The sequence below is a fragment of the Peromyscus leucopus genome, chromosome 7, assembly GCF_004664715.2.
Source record: "Peromyscus leucopus breed LL Stock chromosome 7, UCI_PerLeu_2.1, whole genome shotgun sequence".
NCBI lineage: Eukaryota > Metazoa > Chordata > Mammalia > Rodentia > Cricetidae > Peromyscus > Peromyscus leucopus.
In genome coordinates, this window is record NC_051069.1 from 37218330 (window position 1) to 37237680 (window position 19351).

General features: G+C 43.1%; 1 protein-coding gene and 1 non-coding gene across 5 annotated transcripts in view; both read right to left on the reverse strand.

Annotated features, from left to right (window-relative positions):
- The window catches only part of Cdon (cell adhesion associated, oncogene regulated), a 92858-nt gene that overhangs the window by 27782 nt on the left and 45725 nt on the right, over positions 1-19351 (reverse strand). For all 4 annotated transcript variants that reach the window (XM_028879046.2, XM_028879042.2, XM_028879043.2 and 1 more), the window contains 6 exons: positions 13305-13594; positions 12286-12460; positions 9409-9540; positions 6166-6369; positions 4844-5025; positions 4277-4382 (listed from right to left, as the gene is read on the reverse strand). In XM_028879046.2, coding sequence (XP_028734879.1) covers positions 4277-4382; positions 4844-5025; positions 6166-6369; positions 9409-9540; positions 12286-12460; positions 13305-13594 — 1089 coding nt within the window. The remainder of the gene's footprint in view (positions 1-4276; positions 4383-4843; positions 5026-6165; positions 6370-9408; positions 9541-12285; positions 12461-13304; positions 13595-19351) is intronic.
- Positions 8153-8317, reverse strand: LOC114699786. Its single transcript, XR_003735582.1, has one exon. It is a non-coding gene; the product is annotated as a U1 spliceosomal RNA (small nuclear RNA).

A 19351-nucleotide genomic window follows, 5' to 3' on the forward strand; every position in this document is an offset into this window, starting at 1 on the left:
AGGAAGGGCTGTCACAGAACTCGCGTCCATTGCCGTGGACATATCACTAATGGCCGTGGATCCACAGAAGGCTAACTGCTGTGGGAGCACGGAGCCGCTGTGCCCAAGGCCGCTGTCCTTTGGAGTCAGTCTCAGAACTGCACAAGTGTCTCCACTATTAGGATTCTGTTATCTGTGGCATGCAGCCAATGTTTCATTTAGAAACACTCCCAAACTGAGCACTCCGGTGAAAATCACCCCCCCCCCCCCGTTTTCACTTTCATGGATCTGTGACAAACTTTCATAAACAGGGACACTTCTGCCAGATTTAATTAACTCTTCAAGTACTCTTAATCCCGTTTAGAAATTGACTCTTCAAACTGTTTCCAAGAAATCCAAGCATACACCACCAACTGATTTAAGAATTAATTAAAGGGATAGAAAAAACAAAAAACCCACACCACAGGCATAAGTCAGATCTGCTTGGCTGACAGGACCAGTATCACAGGCTCCTTTCTAATTCAACACAGACAAAAAGACTTCAGCCCCTTTCCAAGTCACCAGCACAAAACCCCTCATTCACACAGATGTGCATTTTACAGGAGAGAAAATTCACTTGTCCAAGATCAAATGTCTCTGAGAGGTCTAGGAGCAGGTTCTAGAATTCTCTTGGACTTGTAAAGAGACTCCATCCTGCCTCTGAAAATTTTTTAAACAAGGAACTGGCTGAAGCTGGAATGGACCTATTTCTAAAATGCAAAGATTCCCCACAAGACTACTGCTCACTCTAGCTTTTGGGCTTCCCTGGTCCTACACCCATCTATTACATCTCTGCTACACCCAGGGCACTCCCTTCAGAGAACTAGTAATGGGGTTAAGCTTCTGACTGGTTTTTTAGGAGAAAAACGGTTACAATATAGACCTTCTTAGATCTGTATTTCACTGTTGTATCCAATCTTTCCAATAGCAAAAACTATAGGTCGGCAAACAGAAGAATTTTTATCTTTGGTAAGTGAGATAGCTATGTGTACTGTTGTACCTAAACCCATGCAATGAGTGTGCACACTCTGCTAAGCCTCGGGCTTAGAATTAGAGAGCACCATGAGTTTTATACACTGATTTATCTGGAACTCCTCCTAACAAGACAAAAATACTCTACACAAAAACACTGGCAGCCTGAGAACACTCGTAATTTATCTAAATGTGGCAGAGAAAGGAGAAGATCTGATAATAGAAGAAAGGTAAGCGTTCTTATTGTAGTCTTTATAATTGACTCAATAAAGAGAGAAAGGGAGAAATGGGGGTGGGGAAGACCTAAATTTTCGATCAATACACACATAAGTAACCAAAATCTTTAAAGAAAATTTTAAGTATATGTTTTAAATGAGCATTTTGTTCCTGGATTTGAGAGAATAGGCCAATAGCTCCAATTGCCACAGAAAGAATTTCAAATGAATAAACTTGAAAATAAGGAATAAGCAAATTACACAGCACAGTGGATCCCACTTAAACATCTAACTGCTCAGTGTGCTACGTTTATAAACAAGCTCGCCAAGAACCAGGGGAAACTCCATCTGCGAGAACTGCTAGGCACCGAGTGCTGCTAACCTCTCTGAGTGCCAGGCTCACACTCAGTTTGCAGAGGTCTGCAACAGTTCAAAGACTCCTCTGAAGAGCGCAGTTGAAGAACTGTTAACCCACAGGGAGTCCCAGAAAGTACAAGCAGGAAGGTGAGGAAGAGGGACAGACCCAGAGGCTACTTAGGCCACTTACATCGGCTTTGTTTAGAGCCATCTTATGCCAAATGTTTAACCAATGTCGAAAGTTTTAAAAATAAAAATCTGATATCCCCATACTTCTACATCATCTAAACTAAAACAAAGACTTGGACAGAACAAAATGCAGAAGTCATAATTATCTTTCTGGGTTTTTTTTTTTCTAACAACCTTTTGATTGACAGAAAGTATGCAAACTGAAGAGCCAAACACACTATGTGCAGTGCACACTGAATGTTCACAAACCAAACACACCCAAGGCACAGATGTCTAGACCACCAAAGGCTTCCCACTCTCTCCTCATGTTCCTTGTGTTCACGTCTCTCCCTCAAGATGGCTACTGATGACTTCTGAGAGCACAGAGTAAGTGTGCCACTAAAAATTACAGCAGAGAAGAACAAACCATTCCTTCGTTCAAAACACAGTCAAGTGCAGCTACCCTAGTAAGTACAAAAACCCAGACTGCAAAGATTTTATTAAGTTGCAAAAGTCATTCCACTGAATAAATACTAGAAGAAACCCTACAGGAGCTGGAAGACGGCTCAGCAGTGAGGAGCACTTGCTCATTCTGTAGAGGACCTGGTTTGGTTCCGGTACCTACAGGGCAGCTTACAACTGATCCAGAACTTCAGTTCCAGGGAATCTGACTCCCTCTTCTGACCTCTGAAGGCATCAGGCACACACGTGGTACACACACAAACATACAGGGAAAATATTCATATATATAAGATAAAAACAAAATCTCAAAAAAATGCTGTAATGTTTGATATGATATAGCATACTTAAACTGATTTTTGTTTTGTTTTCGAGACAGGGTTTCTCTGTGAAGTTTTGGAGCCTGTCCTGAATCTCGCTCTGTGGACCAGGCTGGCCTCGAACTCATGGAGATCCGCCTGCCTCTGCCTCCCGAGTGCTGGTATTAAAGGCGTGCGCCACTGCCACCCAGCTAAACTAATTTTTTTAAACCTATGTATTTAATGCCAGAAAGTCATATGGTAAATCCTAGGCCTAGGGCAATTTTCTGACAAGATTTGCTATATGTATATGTATTTATGTATACAGGGATGTATGTATGAGTGCATGACATACATAACTTAGGGCCTAGCACATGCTAAGCACATGTTCTATCCCTGAACTACTATACATCCAACCAAGACATTCACTATTTCAAAAGATCAGAATCTTGGACTAAAAGCAGAGCTTGGAAGAAGTTTTCCTCCCACACCAAGAAACCCATGTACGATATTACCAAGAATAGAGCATCTGGTTTATACTTGATGCTTCCAGACTCGAGGGACCTATCACCTTGTAAGGGAGGCTAGACATTTATGTTAGAAAGCTCTTCCCTATATCATGTCCTTAGGACCACCTGTCTCGACTGAAGCAACCCCCCTCCTGCACAAAGGCCTGCACACAGCTCTCATGCTGCCCCTGCTTCCAGCACAAGCACCACCAGACACTCCACGGCTCTTACTTGGGACTCCATTCACAAGCCTATCAATCCATCCGATACCAAATGCCTCATCACAGAAGGGGCTGGGAACACAGCAGAGGGAACAAAGACCCATGTCCAAAGGAAGTTGATATTTAGTAAGAGAAACATACCATTTCAAACACTCATACTCACATATCTAGAGTTTGATTAAATGTTATGAAATAAACATGAAGGGTGTATTTGGGTTAGAACTCCAGGGAAGATTTGGTCTGGGGAAGAGGCATGTGAAGTCCCAACAGAGAAGAGTGAGAATACCTATGCAAAGTGTTAGGAAAGGGGAACATGTGTGTGTGTGTGTGTGTGTGTGTGTGTGTGTGTGGCAGGAACAGTTGTGCACCAAGGACCTGAGGCTGGTGTCAACATCTCCAATGAGAAAAGATGCAAAAGGCATGGTTGAGGTTGCAGATGGGGCCCAGTGGGTCACAGCAGCCATCAGGCCACAGGCAACATTCTAGGTTGTTCTAAATTTAAATGCATCAGAGGAGCAGTAACACTTCACACCTGGGCTGTTTCTTATTCCCAATATAAAGCACTCCAACTTCTCAACATCACTAAAGGTTGGTAATACACTAAGATGTGATCATCCTAGTGAACAGGTCCACAAACTAAGGAGAGTTGTTTTTTAATGTAGTAAAAAGTTGTAACTGATTTATACATTCAGGTCACTGGTCATTAAAAAAAAAAAAAAAAGTCAATTTTTTTTTCAGATGAACTACTAACAAGTCATCTTCTCCATACTTTTACACCTGACTCTGCAACAAAATCAGGACACTATAATATATGTGTGTGTGTATTACATGTGTATATGTGTATGTGTGTGTGTGTGTGTATATATATGTGTGTGTGTGTATGTATATATGTACAGCAAGAGAAAGGGAATTGGGGAAATTGGGTTTCACTGGAACAAAGTGAACAGCATAAGCCAGCTCATTTCTAACTCGTGTTAGTCTGTGACGATGGCTCCTGATGTTTAGCCCCTCCCCATAAAAGCACTTTCTCAGGGCCTCCAGCTTACCAAGGAACTCACCTTCAACAACATCCCTCTTGTAATCACTGTCATTGTCACTGTCTGTTGGCCGATAGTAAATATAAAATCCTTGAATGGGAGTGTTATTGTTACTTGATGGAATATACTAGGAAATAGAAGCAAAGACTTGTCAAAGGCAAAAATAAGAGTAATCTCCAAATTTCCTCATCTGTACGGCAATGTTTCTCTAGCTTTATTTTGCAATATTTATAGTGGCCATTTTCTAACCTGATTCAGAGATATTCAAAGATATATGATCATTTATCATATTGCAGGACTAAACAAAAATAAAACAGTATACACTTCACTAGCTTCAAAACTAAATGTACACTTGGTTCAAAAAGAATAAATCATAAAGTGTCAATTAAGTTAACAACATTTTGATGAAGTCAAAATAAACGATAATTCCATTTTAACCCTGTCTCTTAGAATATGTGCTTTAGACAAACATCAGTACCCTTCTACTTCCCCACAATTAAAAGTTCAACAACTGGTTGCTCATAGCATCATATCACGAGCACATTACACTGACAGGAAATCTCATTGAGAAGATGTTCACTCACGTACCGTCCACTTTAGCATGATTTGAGTGTCGCTGACAGCCTCTGTGTATGCAATGTGAGGTCCAGTTATTGGGCGGTTGGAGAAACGATTTGGGAAGCCAGCCACCTGGTAAGGACGGGATGCTGAGCTCCGAAAACTCTCACCATAATGGTTGATGGCAATGACCCTAAATTTGTATGTTGAACCTAGGAGATGGGGCAAAACCAAAACGTTTTAAACTATAAAAACCTGTAATGATGCTATAGTGCATCTAAAGAATAAGTTAAAATCTTGAAGTGAGTGTCCTGTCCTCATCACTCAAACACAATCACTGGAAGATTTTCAGTCTAGAAAGTGTCATTTGGTACCAATACCCATATCTAAAATTGCTGTGGATATTGCTCTATATAAATAAAACACTGATGGCCAGTGACCAGGCAGGAAGTAGGTTGCCAGGCAGGAAGTAGGTGGGACAAGGAGAGAGGAGAATTCTGGGAAGCGGAAGGCTGAGGGGGGAGACACTGCAGCCACCGCCAGGACAAGCAGCATGTGAAGACGCTGGTAAGCCACCAGCCACGTGGCAAGGTATAGATTTATAGAAATGGGTTAATTTAAGATAAAAGAACAGTTAGCAAGAAGCCTGCCACGGCCATACAGTTTATAAGTGATATAAGTGTCTGAGTGATTATTTTATATGTGGATTGTGGGACTGCGGGGCTTGGGGAACCTGGAGAGAAGCCCTCCAGCAACATAAAATTGCTGTCTCTTCTCAGCTAACTGCATCTGTTCCCCCATGACACAAAGTTAGACACAGACATCTGCTACATCTGTGTATATTTAAAATTCCAGGAGCTAAAGTGGTCCTGAGCCCCCCAAAAAGGATAAATTTATTCACACTTTTTTCCTCCTTTTTAATAGTGTCAAGGTTTGGGGCTGAATGGGATTAGAGAAACAACTTAAAATCCAGAAATGAAATGGTTAAGGGGTGGTAATGTGGCTCAGTGGTAGAGTACTTGTTTAACATGCACAAGGCCTTGGCTTCGATCTCCAACCACTAAAACAACAGCAACCGCAACACAAATAGTTAAGCAAAGTATGATACACTTACAAAGTTGGATATAAAATGAGGGATGCAAAACTGTATTTATGACAAAATTCCAGGGTGTATAAAGACATAGAGAAAAAAAAAGACTAGAAAGAAATATACCAAAACATAAACCCTATCTATGGATGGGTATAGTTCAGATAACTTATTCTCTTCTTCATATTTTCTTTATTTTCAAATTTTTCCACAATAAGCATTTGTTACCTCAAAAAAAATAGCAAATAAAAAAAAGTATTATTACCTGGTTCTAAACTACGAACTTCCACAGAAAGTTTGGAAGGAGGGATATCTTCAGCGGCCACCAGCCAGTCACTAGTCCTCATCCGTTTATATTCCACCTTGAAGGCAGTGATTGGAGAGCCACCATTTGCCCGGGGAATCCAGGTGACATAGACGGAGGTCTCTGATGCCGTAGAGATGGTAGGACGGTCTGGAGCCTCTGGGACTGAAAATTGGAACATTTATTTCACCATCACCACGGTGCCAGAGGCAGGAATAACCCCAAAACACTATGAATGGTAAATCCCAAACCCTGTGTTAAAGGTCCCTCATCAATTTTTTTTTTTTTTTTTGTGTGTGTGTGTCATAGCTAATAATATTACAGCCTGTCTCCCTGTCCTCTTTAAAAGCTAATGGGAAATAAAATGTACAGGAAAGGAAATACAGGAAACTGGAAAGTCGAATGATTACAAATATGATAATTAACTCACAAAGAATGAAAGTTAATGAATATGATCGTTTCTGCTATTCTATTTTAGATGTATGACTAAAGCCGTGTGCAAGTAATTATTTGATTTTGGTTATGATATATAAACAATTCTCACAAATGTTTTCTTATTTGAGGTGTCTTCTGAATTACATAAAACAAAGCCAACAACCTACTGATTGTTACACTGTTACGATTACCCTCCTTGAATATGCCTCAAGGCTTCAGGAATTGCTGCTTTGAAACTAAAACGGTCAGCGCACGCACAGATGAAACAGGGCAAAATCAATACTAGCAAGGTAACAAGGGAAGGAGAGGATGCGAGGGAGATAGGAACAGAGCCACGGGAGGACCATGACACAAACACAGAAAAGTGGGTGAGAGATCATGTCCGACTGCCACAGGGCACAGGTGCCGTCCTACGCCACAGGATAGGACTAGACCCTGGGGCAGATGGGAAACAGCGGGAGTGAGGCCACTGGCATTTAAATGGGGGACCTGACTTCCCTTGCTGAACAAGCAGGCTGGTGGTTGTAACTGACTGCCTTCGTGATTCCCACAAGGACGGCCCACGGAATAGTTACACTGAACCCCAGTAAACCGCCACTCTGCTTCCACATCAGCAGCCTGGGAAGTCTGTGGACATCCCAGGAAGCCAGGGGGTCTTTCGGATGCTGACAATGAGTTGCTAAAGCTGGACACGGAAGGCCGACCTGGGCCACGATATTGGTGAAGCCACTAAAGAAGCTGTATCTCTCTCCTGGGTCCATGCCTCTCAAGCAGCTTGTTTGACCCCAGCATCATTTTAACTCTCATTTCTAAGGCATATGAAGGAAGTCACATTGAACATGGTACTTGTGTGCAGAAAATCAGGGTGTTTTACAAAAGAAATATGGGATTTGTGGGATAAACAGAAGAAGGCATTAGCAGACGACTGCAGGTGATACTTACTGTATTCCTTTCCACTAGAAAGCAATGGAAAGAAACAGAATGAGCAGAAATGTTAATGCGGGTCTTTACTGAAAATCAAGCGACTTTCTCAGGGTGACTGTGCAAGGTTCAAACTCACCAAATGCCACAGGCCAAAGAAGAAAGAAGGTCACTGAGGAGAATATGTCTACAGAGAAGAGCACACTCAGCCTCTTTCACACAGCAGCTGCACTGGGAAGACATAGATTCCTACAGCGGCTCCACCACTGTCTAGCCCACTGAGACCTCAGCACATCAGTTACCTCATCCGGGAAGGAGACAGGCTCCCCTCCTCAAGGAGCAGTTGTAAACAGCCAACAGATCATTTCCTATGTGTATTTCAGTTTGGAGAATTCCAAACTCACAATCTTCACCTCCAGTCTTTTCTCATCCTTTAAATGGTCCCGCGTGCCCACACCCGACCTTCCTCCCTGTCGTTCAACAACGTCGATCCCGTCACCCCAGCCTCAGCTCTGCCCTCCCCTCCTTCTTCATATTTCTCTGGGTGCGTCTTCCACGTTTCTTCCTCTTTAAAATCCTTTAGGGCTCTTTTGAAGGGGTAGCATGAATGCAGTCCCCCACTACCACAAATTATATAGTCAAGTTCCTAGAATTTGGGGAAACCCTAGGGGCCAATACATCCAAAGTATAGTAAAGGAATCTCATGCTGGGGAGACCATCTTCATGATCCTGGAATCTCCCTTTCCAAGTTCAGTACTAGGACTCTTGATAGCTGCCAGGAAAAGACTGCATTTTTAAAATGTCTTATTTTATTTATTCATTTATTTATGTATGTATGTATTTGTCATGGGTAGAGAGGCATATGACACAGCACACATGTGGAGGTCAGAGAACAATTTGCAAACTCCCTTTCTCTTCTTCCACCAGGTGGGTCCCAGGGGTCAAAGTTGGGCTATCAGGCAATAAGTGTCCCTACTCACTGGCCAAGATCACACTTCTAAGTGTGTCATATAAGACATGGGCACCTACCTGCTTCCTTACACTATCATCATCTCCAACAACAATAAGTAAGTCACACTAAAGAATTGAATGCAACATGTCATCTGTCCATCTGCTTAAGGGTATCTTTGCCTTTCCTGCTCCTTCATCTGGAGGCATCATTCTTGTCTTCTGAGGCTTAGCTCAAGATGCCGAGCAGCCGTGGGAACCGCTGTGTGCCCTCCTTTGTATCAGGGTGAGTTGAGTATCTCTCCTGAGGGTCCATGTCACCAGGAGCATAAGCATGAGCAGAATGGACAAGCTGGCTGTTACTGGCATGCCTGTGTACACTATCCATCTTACTGCTATGGGCTTAGCTGCCTCTTCTGTTTTCAGCAGTCAGTTCCCTGGCGTGTGTGTGTGTGTGTGTGTGTGTGTGTGTGTGTGTGTGTGTGTGTGTGTTCAGATGTCTGTATCACACACTATGCTTTAGATCCTTGAGAGCAAGGATTATTTTATCTCTGCTGTGCTGGCAGTCAGTAACTTGTGCAAGTTGGGTTAAGTAACTAGTAAAGTATTCGTTTTTACTCTCATAAAGCTGGTAGTCATGTAAGTAGTGTGCATAAGGTAACTGAAAAGTAGCTCTGAAGTGGAAGTCCTGTAAGGTTCAACTTCAGGCCTAAACACATGCACACATGTACACCAATCATACACACACACACACACACACACACACACACACACACACACACACAAAGTAGCTCTTCAGGGGAGAACATAACCTAAATAACAAATGTCCCATTCTGTCCTATCTCCCCCAGTGAAACAGGACACTGACATTTATAAACAAACAAGATGAAGATTCTTTACCTCCACTATGCCTAGAGGAATCCGTAAGCACAACTCCAAAATTGCTGTTGGAAGCCTCGGAAATAACAGGACGCTTAGGGATGCCCACAGGTGGAAAGGATGCCTGGGTGTTTTTTGACGATGCCATTTTTTCTGTAAAGTTTTTTAAAAAACAATAAGCTTATATATGTGAAATAAAAACAAAACAAAAAATGACCATGAACCATGACTAGCTCTAAAGATACATGTGTCTGTGTCTAAACACAATATCCCCCTTACATTAACTTGGTCTTTAGGACCAAGGTTGCTTGGTCTTTCTGTAGCATCATTAAAAGAAAGCAAATGTGTCTTTCTTTGTGGTACTGCTTGAGCTGACACATGGAAAACACAACTGTGACGGTTGGTTTGGATGTAAGCTTGCCACAAGTTAGAACCACCTGAGAGGGGAGCCTTGAGTGAAGAACTGTCCTGCCTGCCTTACCTGCTGTGGAAGACCCTCCCCAGACCTATGGCAGCAGACCAGACTTGCTCACTTCGGTTCCCTTTTGCTGCCGATTGGTTCCCCCCGCTGCTGCTGCTGCTCATTCCAGTGTTTCCAGTCTCGATGGCTGACTGAGGGCAAACAGCTCTCTAGGAACCTTCCAGGTCTGCAGCACCAGGCTGGGACTGCTGAGGCACCAAGCCTCCCGGACTGAGTAAGTAGCAGGTTGTTGGCTCTCCAGCGAGAGACAGCCACTGTGGGACTGCTCCAAAGGCTGAGGCTTCGGGCCTCAAAGACCAAGCACCTCCCAAGGTTCTTAGCCTCTCAGCTGTGAGACACTGTCGGTACACTTAATGTGGGCCAGTTTAAAAGTCATGTCTATGTCCCTCTCTGTCTATGTCTGTCTATGTCTATGTACATCTCGGCCTATGTCTGTCTATATGTATATGTATATGCATGTTTATGTCTATGTATGTGTATGTCTGTCTATTTCTGTCCATGCGTATGCATATGTGTATATATATGTATGTGTTTGTCTATATGTGTGTGTATATCTATGTCTACATACTTGTATTGGTTCTGTTCCTGTAGAGAATCTTGACTAACACAGCAACAAGAACAGGAAAGCCAATAAGGACTTGAGCGAAGGTTCTAATTTTCCTTTTTGTTGTATGTATTCATTCCAAAATAATATTCATAATTAAGGAGCTTCTGTTAAGTTGTTTTCCCACAGAAAAATCCACGCTAACTTTTCATGTTTCAACAAGCAAAAGTGAAATTTGGTTTTGTTGTTTTTTTAGTTTTTAAACAGAAACAGCTATTCAGCAGTTATGGGTCAGACTATAAATAACTAGGACGGAGCGGTGAAAACTAACTGAACATTCATTTAAAATGGGAAGTACTCATTTCTGCCCAACAGTGAGTCAATGAAAGTCTTTTCCCAAAGGCACCGGATGAGTCCTTCCCAATCCTCTGAGGCCATTTCTCTTACAGCACTGTGTTGTGGAATATTTGTTTAACTATGTAAAGATGTGTTGTTGTATTTGTTTAATTTTGTAAAGATGTGTTGCTGTTTTGCCTGGCCTGCCTAAGGTACCTGATTGATCTAATGAAAAGTTGAATGGCCAATAGCGAGGGAAGAGGTATGGGCGGGACTTCCGGGCAGGGAGAGTAAGGAGGAGGAGGAGGACTTTAGGTTTAGAAAGAGAGAAAAGGAGATGATAGGGAGACGCCAGAGGCGAGCCAGACAGACACAGAAGAAGCAGGAAAGTAGGACATACAGAATGAAAGAAAGGTAAAAAGTCCCAAGGCAAAACATAGATGAATAGAAACAGGATAAATTAAATGAAAAGAGTTAGTAGGACAAGCCTAAGTGAAGGCTGAGCACTCATAATTAATAATAAGCCTCCATGTCTTTATTTGGAGCTGGTTGGAGGCCCAAAGAAAATTCCAACTATAGCACTGGGATAGAACCTGCTTCCTCAGGGATCCCCCTCCACCTCTGAAGTATGTCCCTGTATTTAGACCACTCCAGCATAGGGTCTTCCACCTGGACTCCCCTCACAAGCTGTTCATCAGGAAGATTCTTCTGGAATTCTGTCATGATACTGCTCACATTGTCTGTCTTTTGTCTGTCCTACCCTCCTGCATTACACTTAACTCCGTAACTCCAGCCCAGACATTCAGCTCCTCCTTTCTCACTGGGCGTCACCAGCAAAGCCTTGTCAAGTTCCACAGAGTGCTGTGTGACCCAGCCTCACTGTCACACACACACCCAGACATCACAGAAGCCCCTTTGGTGTTTCTAGTGTGCACACCAAGCACTTTCTTTCCACAGATGTGTAAAGGCTTTTTACTTCCCCTTCTTTAAACATCTCACTGCTAATCCTGACCATATCCCTAGCCACCTCCTTACAGTAACTCCAACTCAGAGTCCATCCCTGAAGTTACTTCTTTGTTAATACCACCCCCTGAGGTGCTTAGACCTTGGGTGTATGCTCTTCCCACCTAGAACATAAACTCCACAAGGACTAGCTTTGTCTATTTTCTGTACTGCCAATGCATGGAGAGCATTTCTTAAGTCCCAGGATCAAGTTGGATTTTGTCTGGAATTGTTATCTGAGTGTGCACTTTACCTTCCTCATCAGAGTGTAAGCTCCACTGGGCTGGATCTCAACCTGACTACCTCCGACACACCTGCTTTGCCCATCTCAATGCTGCTGATCATGAACTTGCAAAAATACATATGGATTATTACAATGGAATAAATAATACAACCCTTAAGTGTAGTCCTCGAAAGGTGCTACAGTGTGCATGTGTAACAGATTTTATATCTTAGGATTTCTACTGTCCAGTGGATTCATACTGATAAATTGACATTAAGTAACCAGTTTACTCTGACAGAAGATGGCACTCACCTTTGCTGGTGCGGAAGGTAAGCATGGCAGGCTGCCCTTCACCGGCTGCACTTCTAGCCACCATCAACACTTCATACAGACTTGACGGCTCCAGCTCAGTCAGATGCAGCTCATTTTCACTTCCTGGGACACGAACCGTGTGCCAGCTGCCCACTGCACCAGTACCATCATCCAGCTGCTCAAGAGAAAGCCAGAATAATGAGAGATGGAGGACAGGAAACCTTTCTTCCTAATCACAGAAATCTAGTATTCATTTAATTCTAGAGGAGTTTGCAGAAGTGATATGTTATTGTAAGCAAGAGATACATTTGTCTTATGGAATGTATTGCTCTCATTAAATAAGAGGAGCTTTTAAGTTTTGCTTTAATACAAACCTGCAGAGGAAAAATATCACCCAAAGAATCAACAGATAGAGGCCCAAGCACAATAAAAATAAATAACCAAACCATTTAAGACTCTAGTACCACTAAGAGGCCAGCCTACAATGTGACGGTCACAGACAATGCCAGAGGGCCTTGCTCCAAGAGGTGCTCTTTATTTGACGAGTATTCTACCTTCTTAGCAAAGGAGAGAACTAAGGTTTTCAAAGTAGTTTACAGCATCTGATACCCGGTGGATTAAAACAAGAGGTTTCATAGAAAACGGTAAGTGATGGGGCTGGAGGTAGAGCTCAGTGGTAACCTCTAGCCTAGCTTGAAGCCTTGAGTTCCACCCCCAGAACAGGGTGGGAGGGAGGGAATGAGAGAGGGGAAATGTTATGGTTACTTTGGATTCACACTTCTATTTGGGGGGAAAAGATACTTCATTCATACAGTTTTCTAAGATCTGTCAATCTAGCATGACTGATGGAGATACCTCTGACAAACCTATTCTAGAGCACTCACTTTTCTACCCTCCCACAAATGTGAAACATAATAAGCAAATGTTATACACACACACACACACACACACACACACACACACACACACACACACAGGGCTAAGGAATGAGAAAAGAAAAATGAATGGGAAAGCTTTACCTTTCGGTACTTCACGAAATAGGCATTGATGGGCAGTCCGCCATCCCTCCCTGCCCTCCATACCAGGTTGTATGTATCTGGCATGTGGGTCTGTGGGGGGCTCAGTATGTTAGGAGCATCGGGGACGGAGGCGTTTTTCTCTGCTGGCAATTCCACTCCACTGGAATGCACCTTCATTGGAAATAAGTTCAGCAAGCTAGACTCTGAACCATCTCTTGGGTCTCGTTCATCATTCTGAGTAGCTTCAGAAGGTGTGACTGACTCTGCTTTTGTATTTGTTTCGAAAGGAACTGCATAGAGTGGGGAGAAGAAAAGGGGGAGACGGGTTGAAGGAGTTCACTTTTCCAGCATCTTCTACCCAGTTCATACCAGTGTCCAGGCTGACATTATGAGCACAACTTGAATCCCAGACATGAAAACAAGTAACATTTCACTGTTTCGCTCACAGTGACATCTAACTTCTATTGTCAATCTTTCTACTCACTGGAAAGCAGAGGGATTGTTTGGAAAAACCAGTAGCATGACGTAATAGCTGACTAGTAAAAGTACTTTTATTTTTAACTTAGCTCTGTATTAATACTCAGTTTTTGCAGTAACAATTTACTAACTGAATTTAAAAAGACTTGGTGAGTCCAACACAATAGATAGTGCATCTACTGTGAGCAAAGCGACAGAGGAAGAACCTGGGGACAGTGGGGTGGCTCAGTGGACAATGGCAAGAGCCTGACAACCTGGGTTCCATCCCTAGAACCCACAGTGTGGATGAGAACCAACAAGTCGCCCTCTGACCCCTTCATGTGCACCATGGCATGCACACCCACACAATAAATGAATGTGGTAGGTTTTGTTTGTTTGTTTGTTTTTAATAGTCAGCATTGTTCTCCCACCCTCTCGAAAGCTAGTTTCCAAAGTTACTTCCCAGAATTCCCACTTATGCAGTGCCCTCTGCCCTGAATCTCAGCTTAAGCTTTAGGGAGCCCTAGTTCTGCTTTTACTTTTGTCCTTATAGTTTGGCTGCCCCACAGACATGTGTCAGCTGGCCTCATGTAGAGATTTCACAGACAGAAATGGAGATGAGGGTCTACTTCCACAAAAGCCCACAGGAGAGTGAAGCTACCTTGGCTGTATCCTCTTATTATAGTCAAGTTACAAATTACTAACCCCAAGCAAGGCAAAAGCAGGGATATCCCAGCTGCATTTGGCTAACTAACAGAACAGAATGGGATGGGATGGGATGGGATGGGATGGGATGAAAGAAGAGAAGAGAAGAGAAGAGAAGAGAAGAGAAGAGAAGAGAAGAGAAGAGAAGAGAAGAGAAGAGAAGAGAAGAGAAGACATAGCAAAGGCTGTGTCCCTAATCTTTAGAGCAGTCAGTTCTCATTAATAGGTATCTCACTCGTGAGGGTTAATCTTCAGATCCAGAAGGCCCACAGAAGCAAACCTCTGGGCATGTTCATGAGGGAGTTTCTAGGCTGAGTTAACTAAAGTAAGAAGACCCATCCCAAAAATGGGTAGCACTGTTCTATGGGCTGGACCCTGGGCTGAATAAAGGAGAATGCCACCTGGGCCCCAGCATTCCCCCCCCCCCTCGACTGAAGATGTAATGTGAAAAGATGAAATCCCAGCACGGAGGAAGTAAGGTGGGCACAAAAGCCCACCACTAGCCAAGGAGCTACTGCCAGGGTAGCTGCTGGAGAGGAAGACTCTGTTTTCTTTATTTGGTCTCCCCTGGTAGGTCAACCACACAGCAGGGCTCGCCCCACTCCCAAAACTAGCCGAGCAACACAAACTGGACTCGATAGGGGAAAAAAAATCTCCAAGTTGGGTGGAAGTGATGGGAAGGCAGAGAGGGTCGCCATGGGAACAGGTGGAGAAGGGAGGACGAATGTGTTCCAAAAAGTGGTAGGAAATTCTCAAAGAATTAATACAAATATCATTAAAAAATTGCCAGTCTAAAGCTTAGCTCCTACAACCAACAGCATTTAGAATATATAGAGGAAGGTAAACAAATAATACATTTACACACACACACACACACACACACACACACACACACACACACACACACACACACACACGGAGCACATATCCAAAACGACTGAGAACATTTTTGTGCCAAGAATTGTGTGAGGCATTTAACATGAGTCGTCTCATTTATTTCTCAGGTAGAGAAGAGTACTTCCTCCTGCTTTAGAGGTGAGGAGCTGGAGTTCTGAAAGTCTAAGCAACCGCTGTAGAGGACTGTGGTAGAGTCCTGTGAGAAGAACAGGGGAAGTGTGACTGAGAAGACAAATGACTGTCAGTGTGCAATAAAACCCAAGGACTGACAGCTTGGCTCCTCTCCAGTGCTGTTAACACTGCCAACAAAAGAGCCCCTATTTTTCACTCCTTCGAGAAGGAAGTGAGCAGAGGAAATAGTTACCCCTACAACGAAGTCAGATTCCTGGTAAAAGGTGGGAGTGATTTTAGAACCACACATGAACAAAGAACCAACGAGACCCAGACTAACAGTGTAAGGTCAGGTCCCTGTTAGTATAAGAGAGAAAGAATGTCCTAGAATCATCTTCCATCAAAGGAAATAAGAAGCTAGTGTGAGACACTGCAGAAGAAAGCTAATTGAGTTCACTGAGACAACTTGAAAATATTGCTCCTGGAAGGAGCATGTTTACCCAGTGAGTCAGAACCGAGTGGACATTCAGGGTGGATGTGGTGCCCGCTGGTGCAGAGCAGCGGGCTCTGACTGGGGGGATTAGCTGCGGCTTGGGTGGTGGGGAAGAAGGACTCTTGTTTCATTAGTCGTTTCCTGGATCCTCCAGGCAGCTGACCACTGGGAAGTGGTATCTGGCCACAAAAGAGTTTCCATACCACATGCCTCCCTTTACACAGAAGGTTAAGAAAAAAACGCTCTTCTGCAGCCTGTCCATGGCAAGAGCATCACAATTCCATTTCTGTACTCCAGGTGCAGTGCCGCCTGCCAAAACTTCCAAACTGGGGGGAACTAACTAACCTCTACTACTGCAAAGAATATACTTTGGGTAATTAAAAGGTTATATCAGATACTGTTTGAAGATTAGCAATGCAGACGCTTTTCATTTTATCTCAATAAACTCATCATAAATTTAAAATATTAAGTTGAAAAGGTATTTATATTTATATTCCCAACCCGTCAGACACCATCACTTAGCAACAGCACACTACAGTATTTATGTCCCCCTGAGCTGGAATGGCTGCCTGGGAGGAACGGAACGGCTCACTGCTACTGCCTGGGGTCAGAGTACCACAGCTCTTCCTGCCAGCCCAGGAAAAGACCAAAATTCAGAGTGTTGTTTCTACTGAAAGTGTATCACTTTCATACCACTGTTTTAAACTGAAAATTTTTAAATGAAATCATCGTAGAGTTAAGGACTGTCTAGATACTTGAAAGTGTTCATGGTTATTATCTCAGTATATCTTCAAAACAACTCTATAAAGTGGGCAGAATTCTATTTCTGTATTTTAAAAATGTTTCTTCTTTGTAAATTTCACACATTCATATTTCGTATTTTGATAATATCTGTCCGCTATTACCTCCCTCCAATTCTCCCTAGCACCCCCACCTCAGTCCCCTAACTTTATGCCCTTTTTTTGTTTTGTTTTTGGACGGACTTGCTTTGGTTGGGTCCTTTAAGACAGGTTCTCACTCCATCGTCTGGACTGGCCTTGAACTTGTAGCAATACTCCTGCCTCGGTCTCCCAGTTACTGACTACAAGCATGAATCCCCTCCCTCACCTTAAAGGTAGACTGCTTTATTCTAAGGAAAAAATATAGACATGTTAATGAATTCAGTGAGTCTGCACAGGAACTAATGAAATGTGGAACACAGCCACACCTGACGAAGGTGTCCCCTTGGTGACCACTCACTCCCACACCACACTGCCAGACACCCAGGCCAGCCCCGTTAGAGCTACAGATATAGCTCACTCTGTAATATTGTACATCCAAGACCTCAAAAAGCTCAGGTCTCTGGAAAGAGGAGAGAGGGAGGTATCACCTCGATTTCAGATCTGGCTTTCCCTCTCCACAATAAACAAGTAACTGTCCGTTAGTGCTAGAGATTAATGAGGCTCAGGTTTCTATGCAAAGAAGTGCATTAATACGTAGTGTCTAAGCTTTAATAAACTCAGCCGGGTCTTAATAATTCTCTGGAGCATGGAAAAGTCCAGATGGGTAGGATGTAGCTGACAGGGTTACTACTCATTAAAATGGCTTTACTGAGACAGGATCTGGAACTAAGGAGACTGTGAAAGATCTAATCTAAGCAAGTTAGGTTGTGAAATTTAAGTGTTTCAGATTCCTCATATTTAAAGTGAAAAAGACAAAATATCTAGTTCCAGCAGCTACAGTCATAACATCTATATCTCCTTATCCAGCTGTATATTGCATAAAATAATCATGCCTGCCACATTCTATCCAGGCAGTTTCTGTAGACCTATTAGCAGCTAATAATTCTAAGCTGTGCCACTCTTATTTTGCTTAGTGGAATATGTGTATACAAATAAATATACATATGTGCACATGCACATTCATATATATATATATATGTGTGTGTGTGTGTGTGTGTGTGTGTGTAATATTCAACTGCCCTGATTAGAAAATGCTTAAGATTATTAAAGTCAATAACTACCTTTTCCTGCCACAAACATCACCACAATGAATAACTGTAATTTACCAGTAATTAGATAGCAATAATCATAACCAAATACGTGATATTTATGGAATGATTCCTATCACCAGACAGCATTGTAACAGCTTCCTGGCCTCTCAGACTTGCATATGAATCCTATGAAGAGGACATCAGTGACATATATCAGGAAGCAGGCAGAGTTCTGCAGCTGGCCCACAGACGTCATAGCCACACACTGTCCCACCTCTAACATGCATGGAACAGCACATGTGAGAGAGAGTGCAGTCCCTAGTTTCTCCACACTACTCTTCTGGCCGCCAGGCTCACCCAGAGCTAGAGACCCCTTGTTTACATGTGAAAACACCCAAACTCTAGCACCAGCACTTTTCTGCCAGGACCACCCTAAGTTCCTCCTCTGCTTTCAGGACATCTTGGAGGACAGGCCAGGCCAGAACACCATCCAAACCTGGACTGGGAACTAATTAAAGCGGAGACTTTGGAGCCCCACAGCTGCTATCTACAGAGAAGAGCGTGAACTCCAGGATAAACATGACCTCGATCCCATGGGCTCTATGACCAGAAAAGATATCCGAGGATCCAGGCAGAAAAAGATCACATGCAACCCTAAAAAGGCCGGGCGGTAGTGGCACATGCCTTTAATCCCAGCACTCGGGAGGCAGAGGCAGGTGGATCTCTGTGAGTTCGAGGCCAGCCTGGACTACCAAGTGAGTTCCAGGAAAGGCACAAAGTTATACAGAGAAACCCTGTCTCAAAAAAAAAAAAAAAAAGAAACCCTAAAAAGGGAGTGTGCCTAGGGCAGGAACCTCTGTGTCCCCTACTAGAGCAGTATTGGATATCCTGAGTCTCAGAAGAACACAGCAACTATCCACTCAGTTGACTTGACCGTTCAACAAACCGATTCAGCCATCTGCTGACTTAACACTGGGGAGCACTGCTCTCCAAACCCACTGGTGTTAGGTCAGAATATGAGTACTTCAAAAACCGTATGTTAAGTCATCATCATGACAAACCAATAGCATATAAACACTATTATACATTCCACTAGGAAAATAACCCTCATAGCCACATCTGGGCATTTGATAGGACCCCAAGTCTACACACAAGCCAGCCCTTCAGACCTTGAGTCTTGCTTCTCAGGTCTCCTCTGAAAACTATGTGAAATAACCTCTTCAGTACCTTCAAACCCCCAAGCCATTAATCACAAAGACAGATTGTATTTTGAGCTCATTCCCAAGTAAGGTTTAAATAAGAAACAGAGACCGGGGCCCACCTGGTTTCTGTACAGCAAAATACCCCCAAACACAACCCTATATTTCATTGCCACGGGGAAAATATACATTCATTAAGATAACATTTCAAATC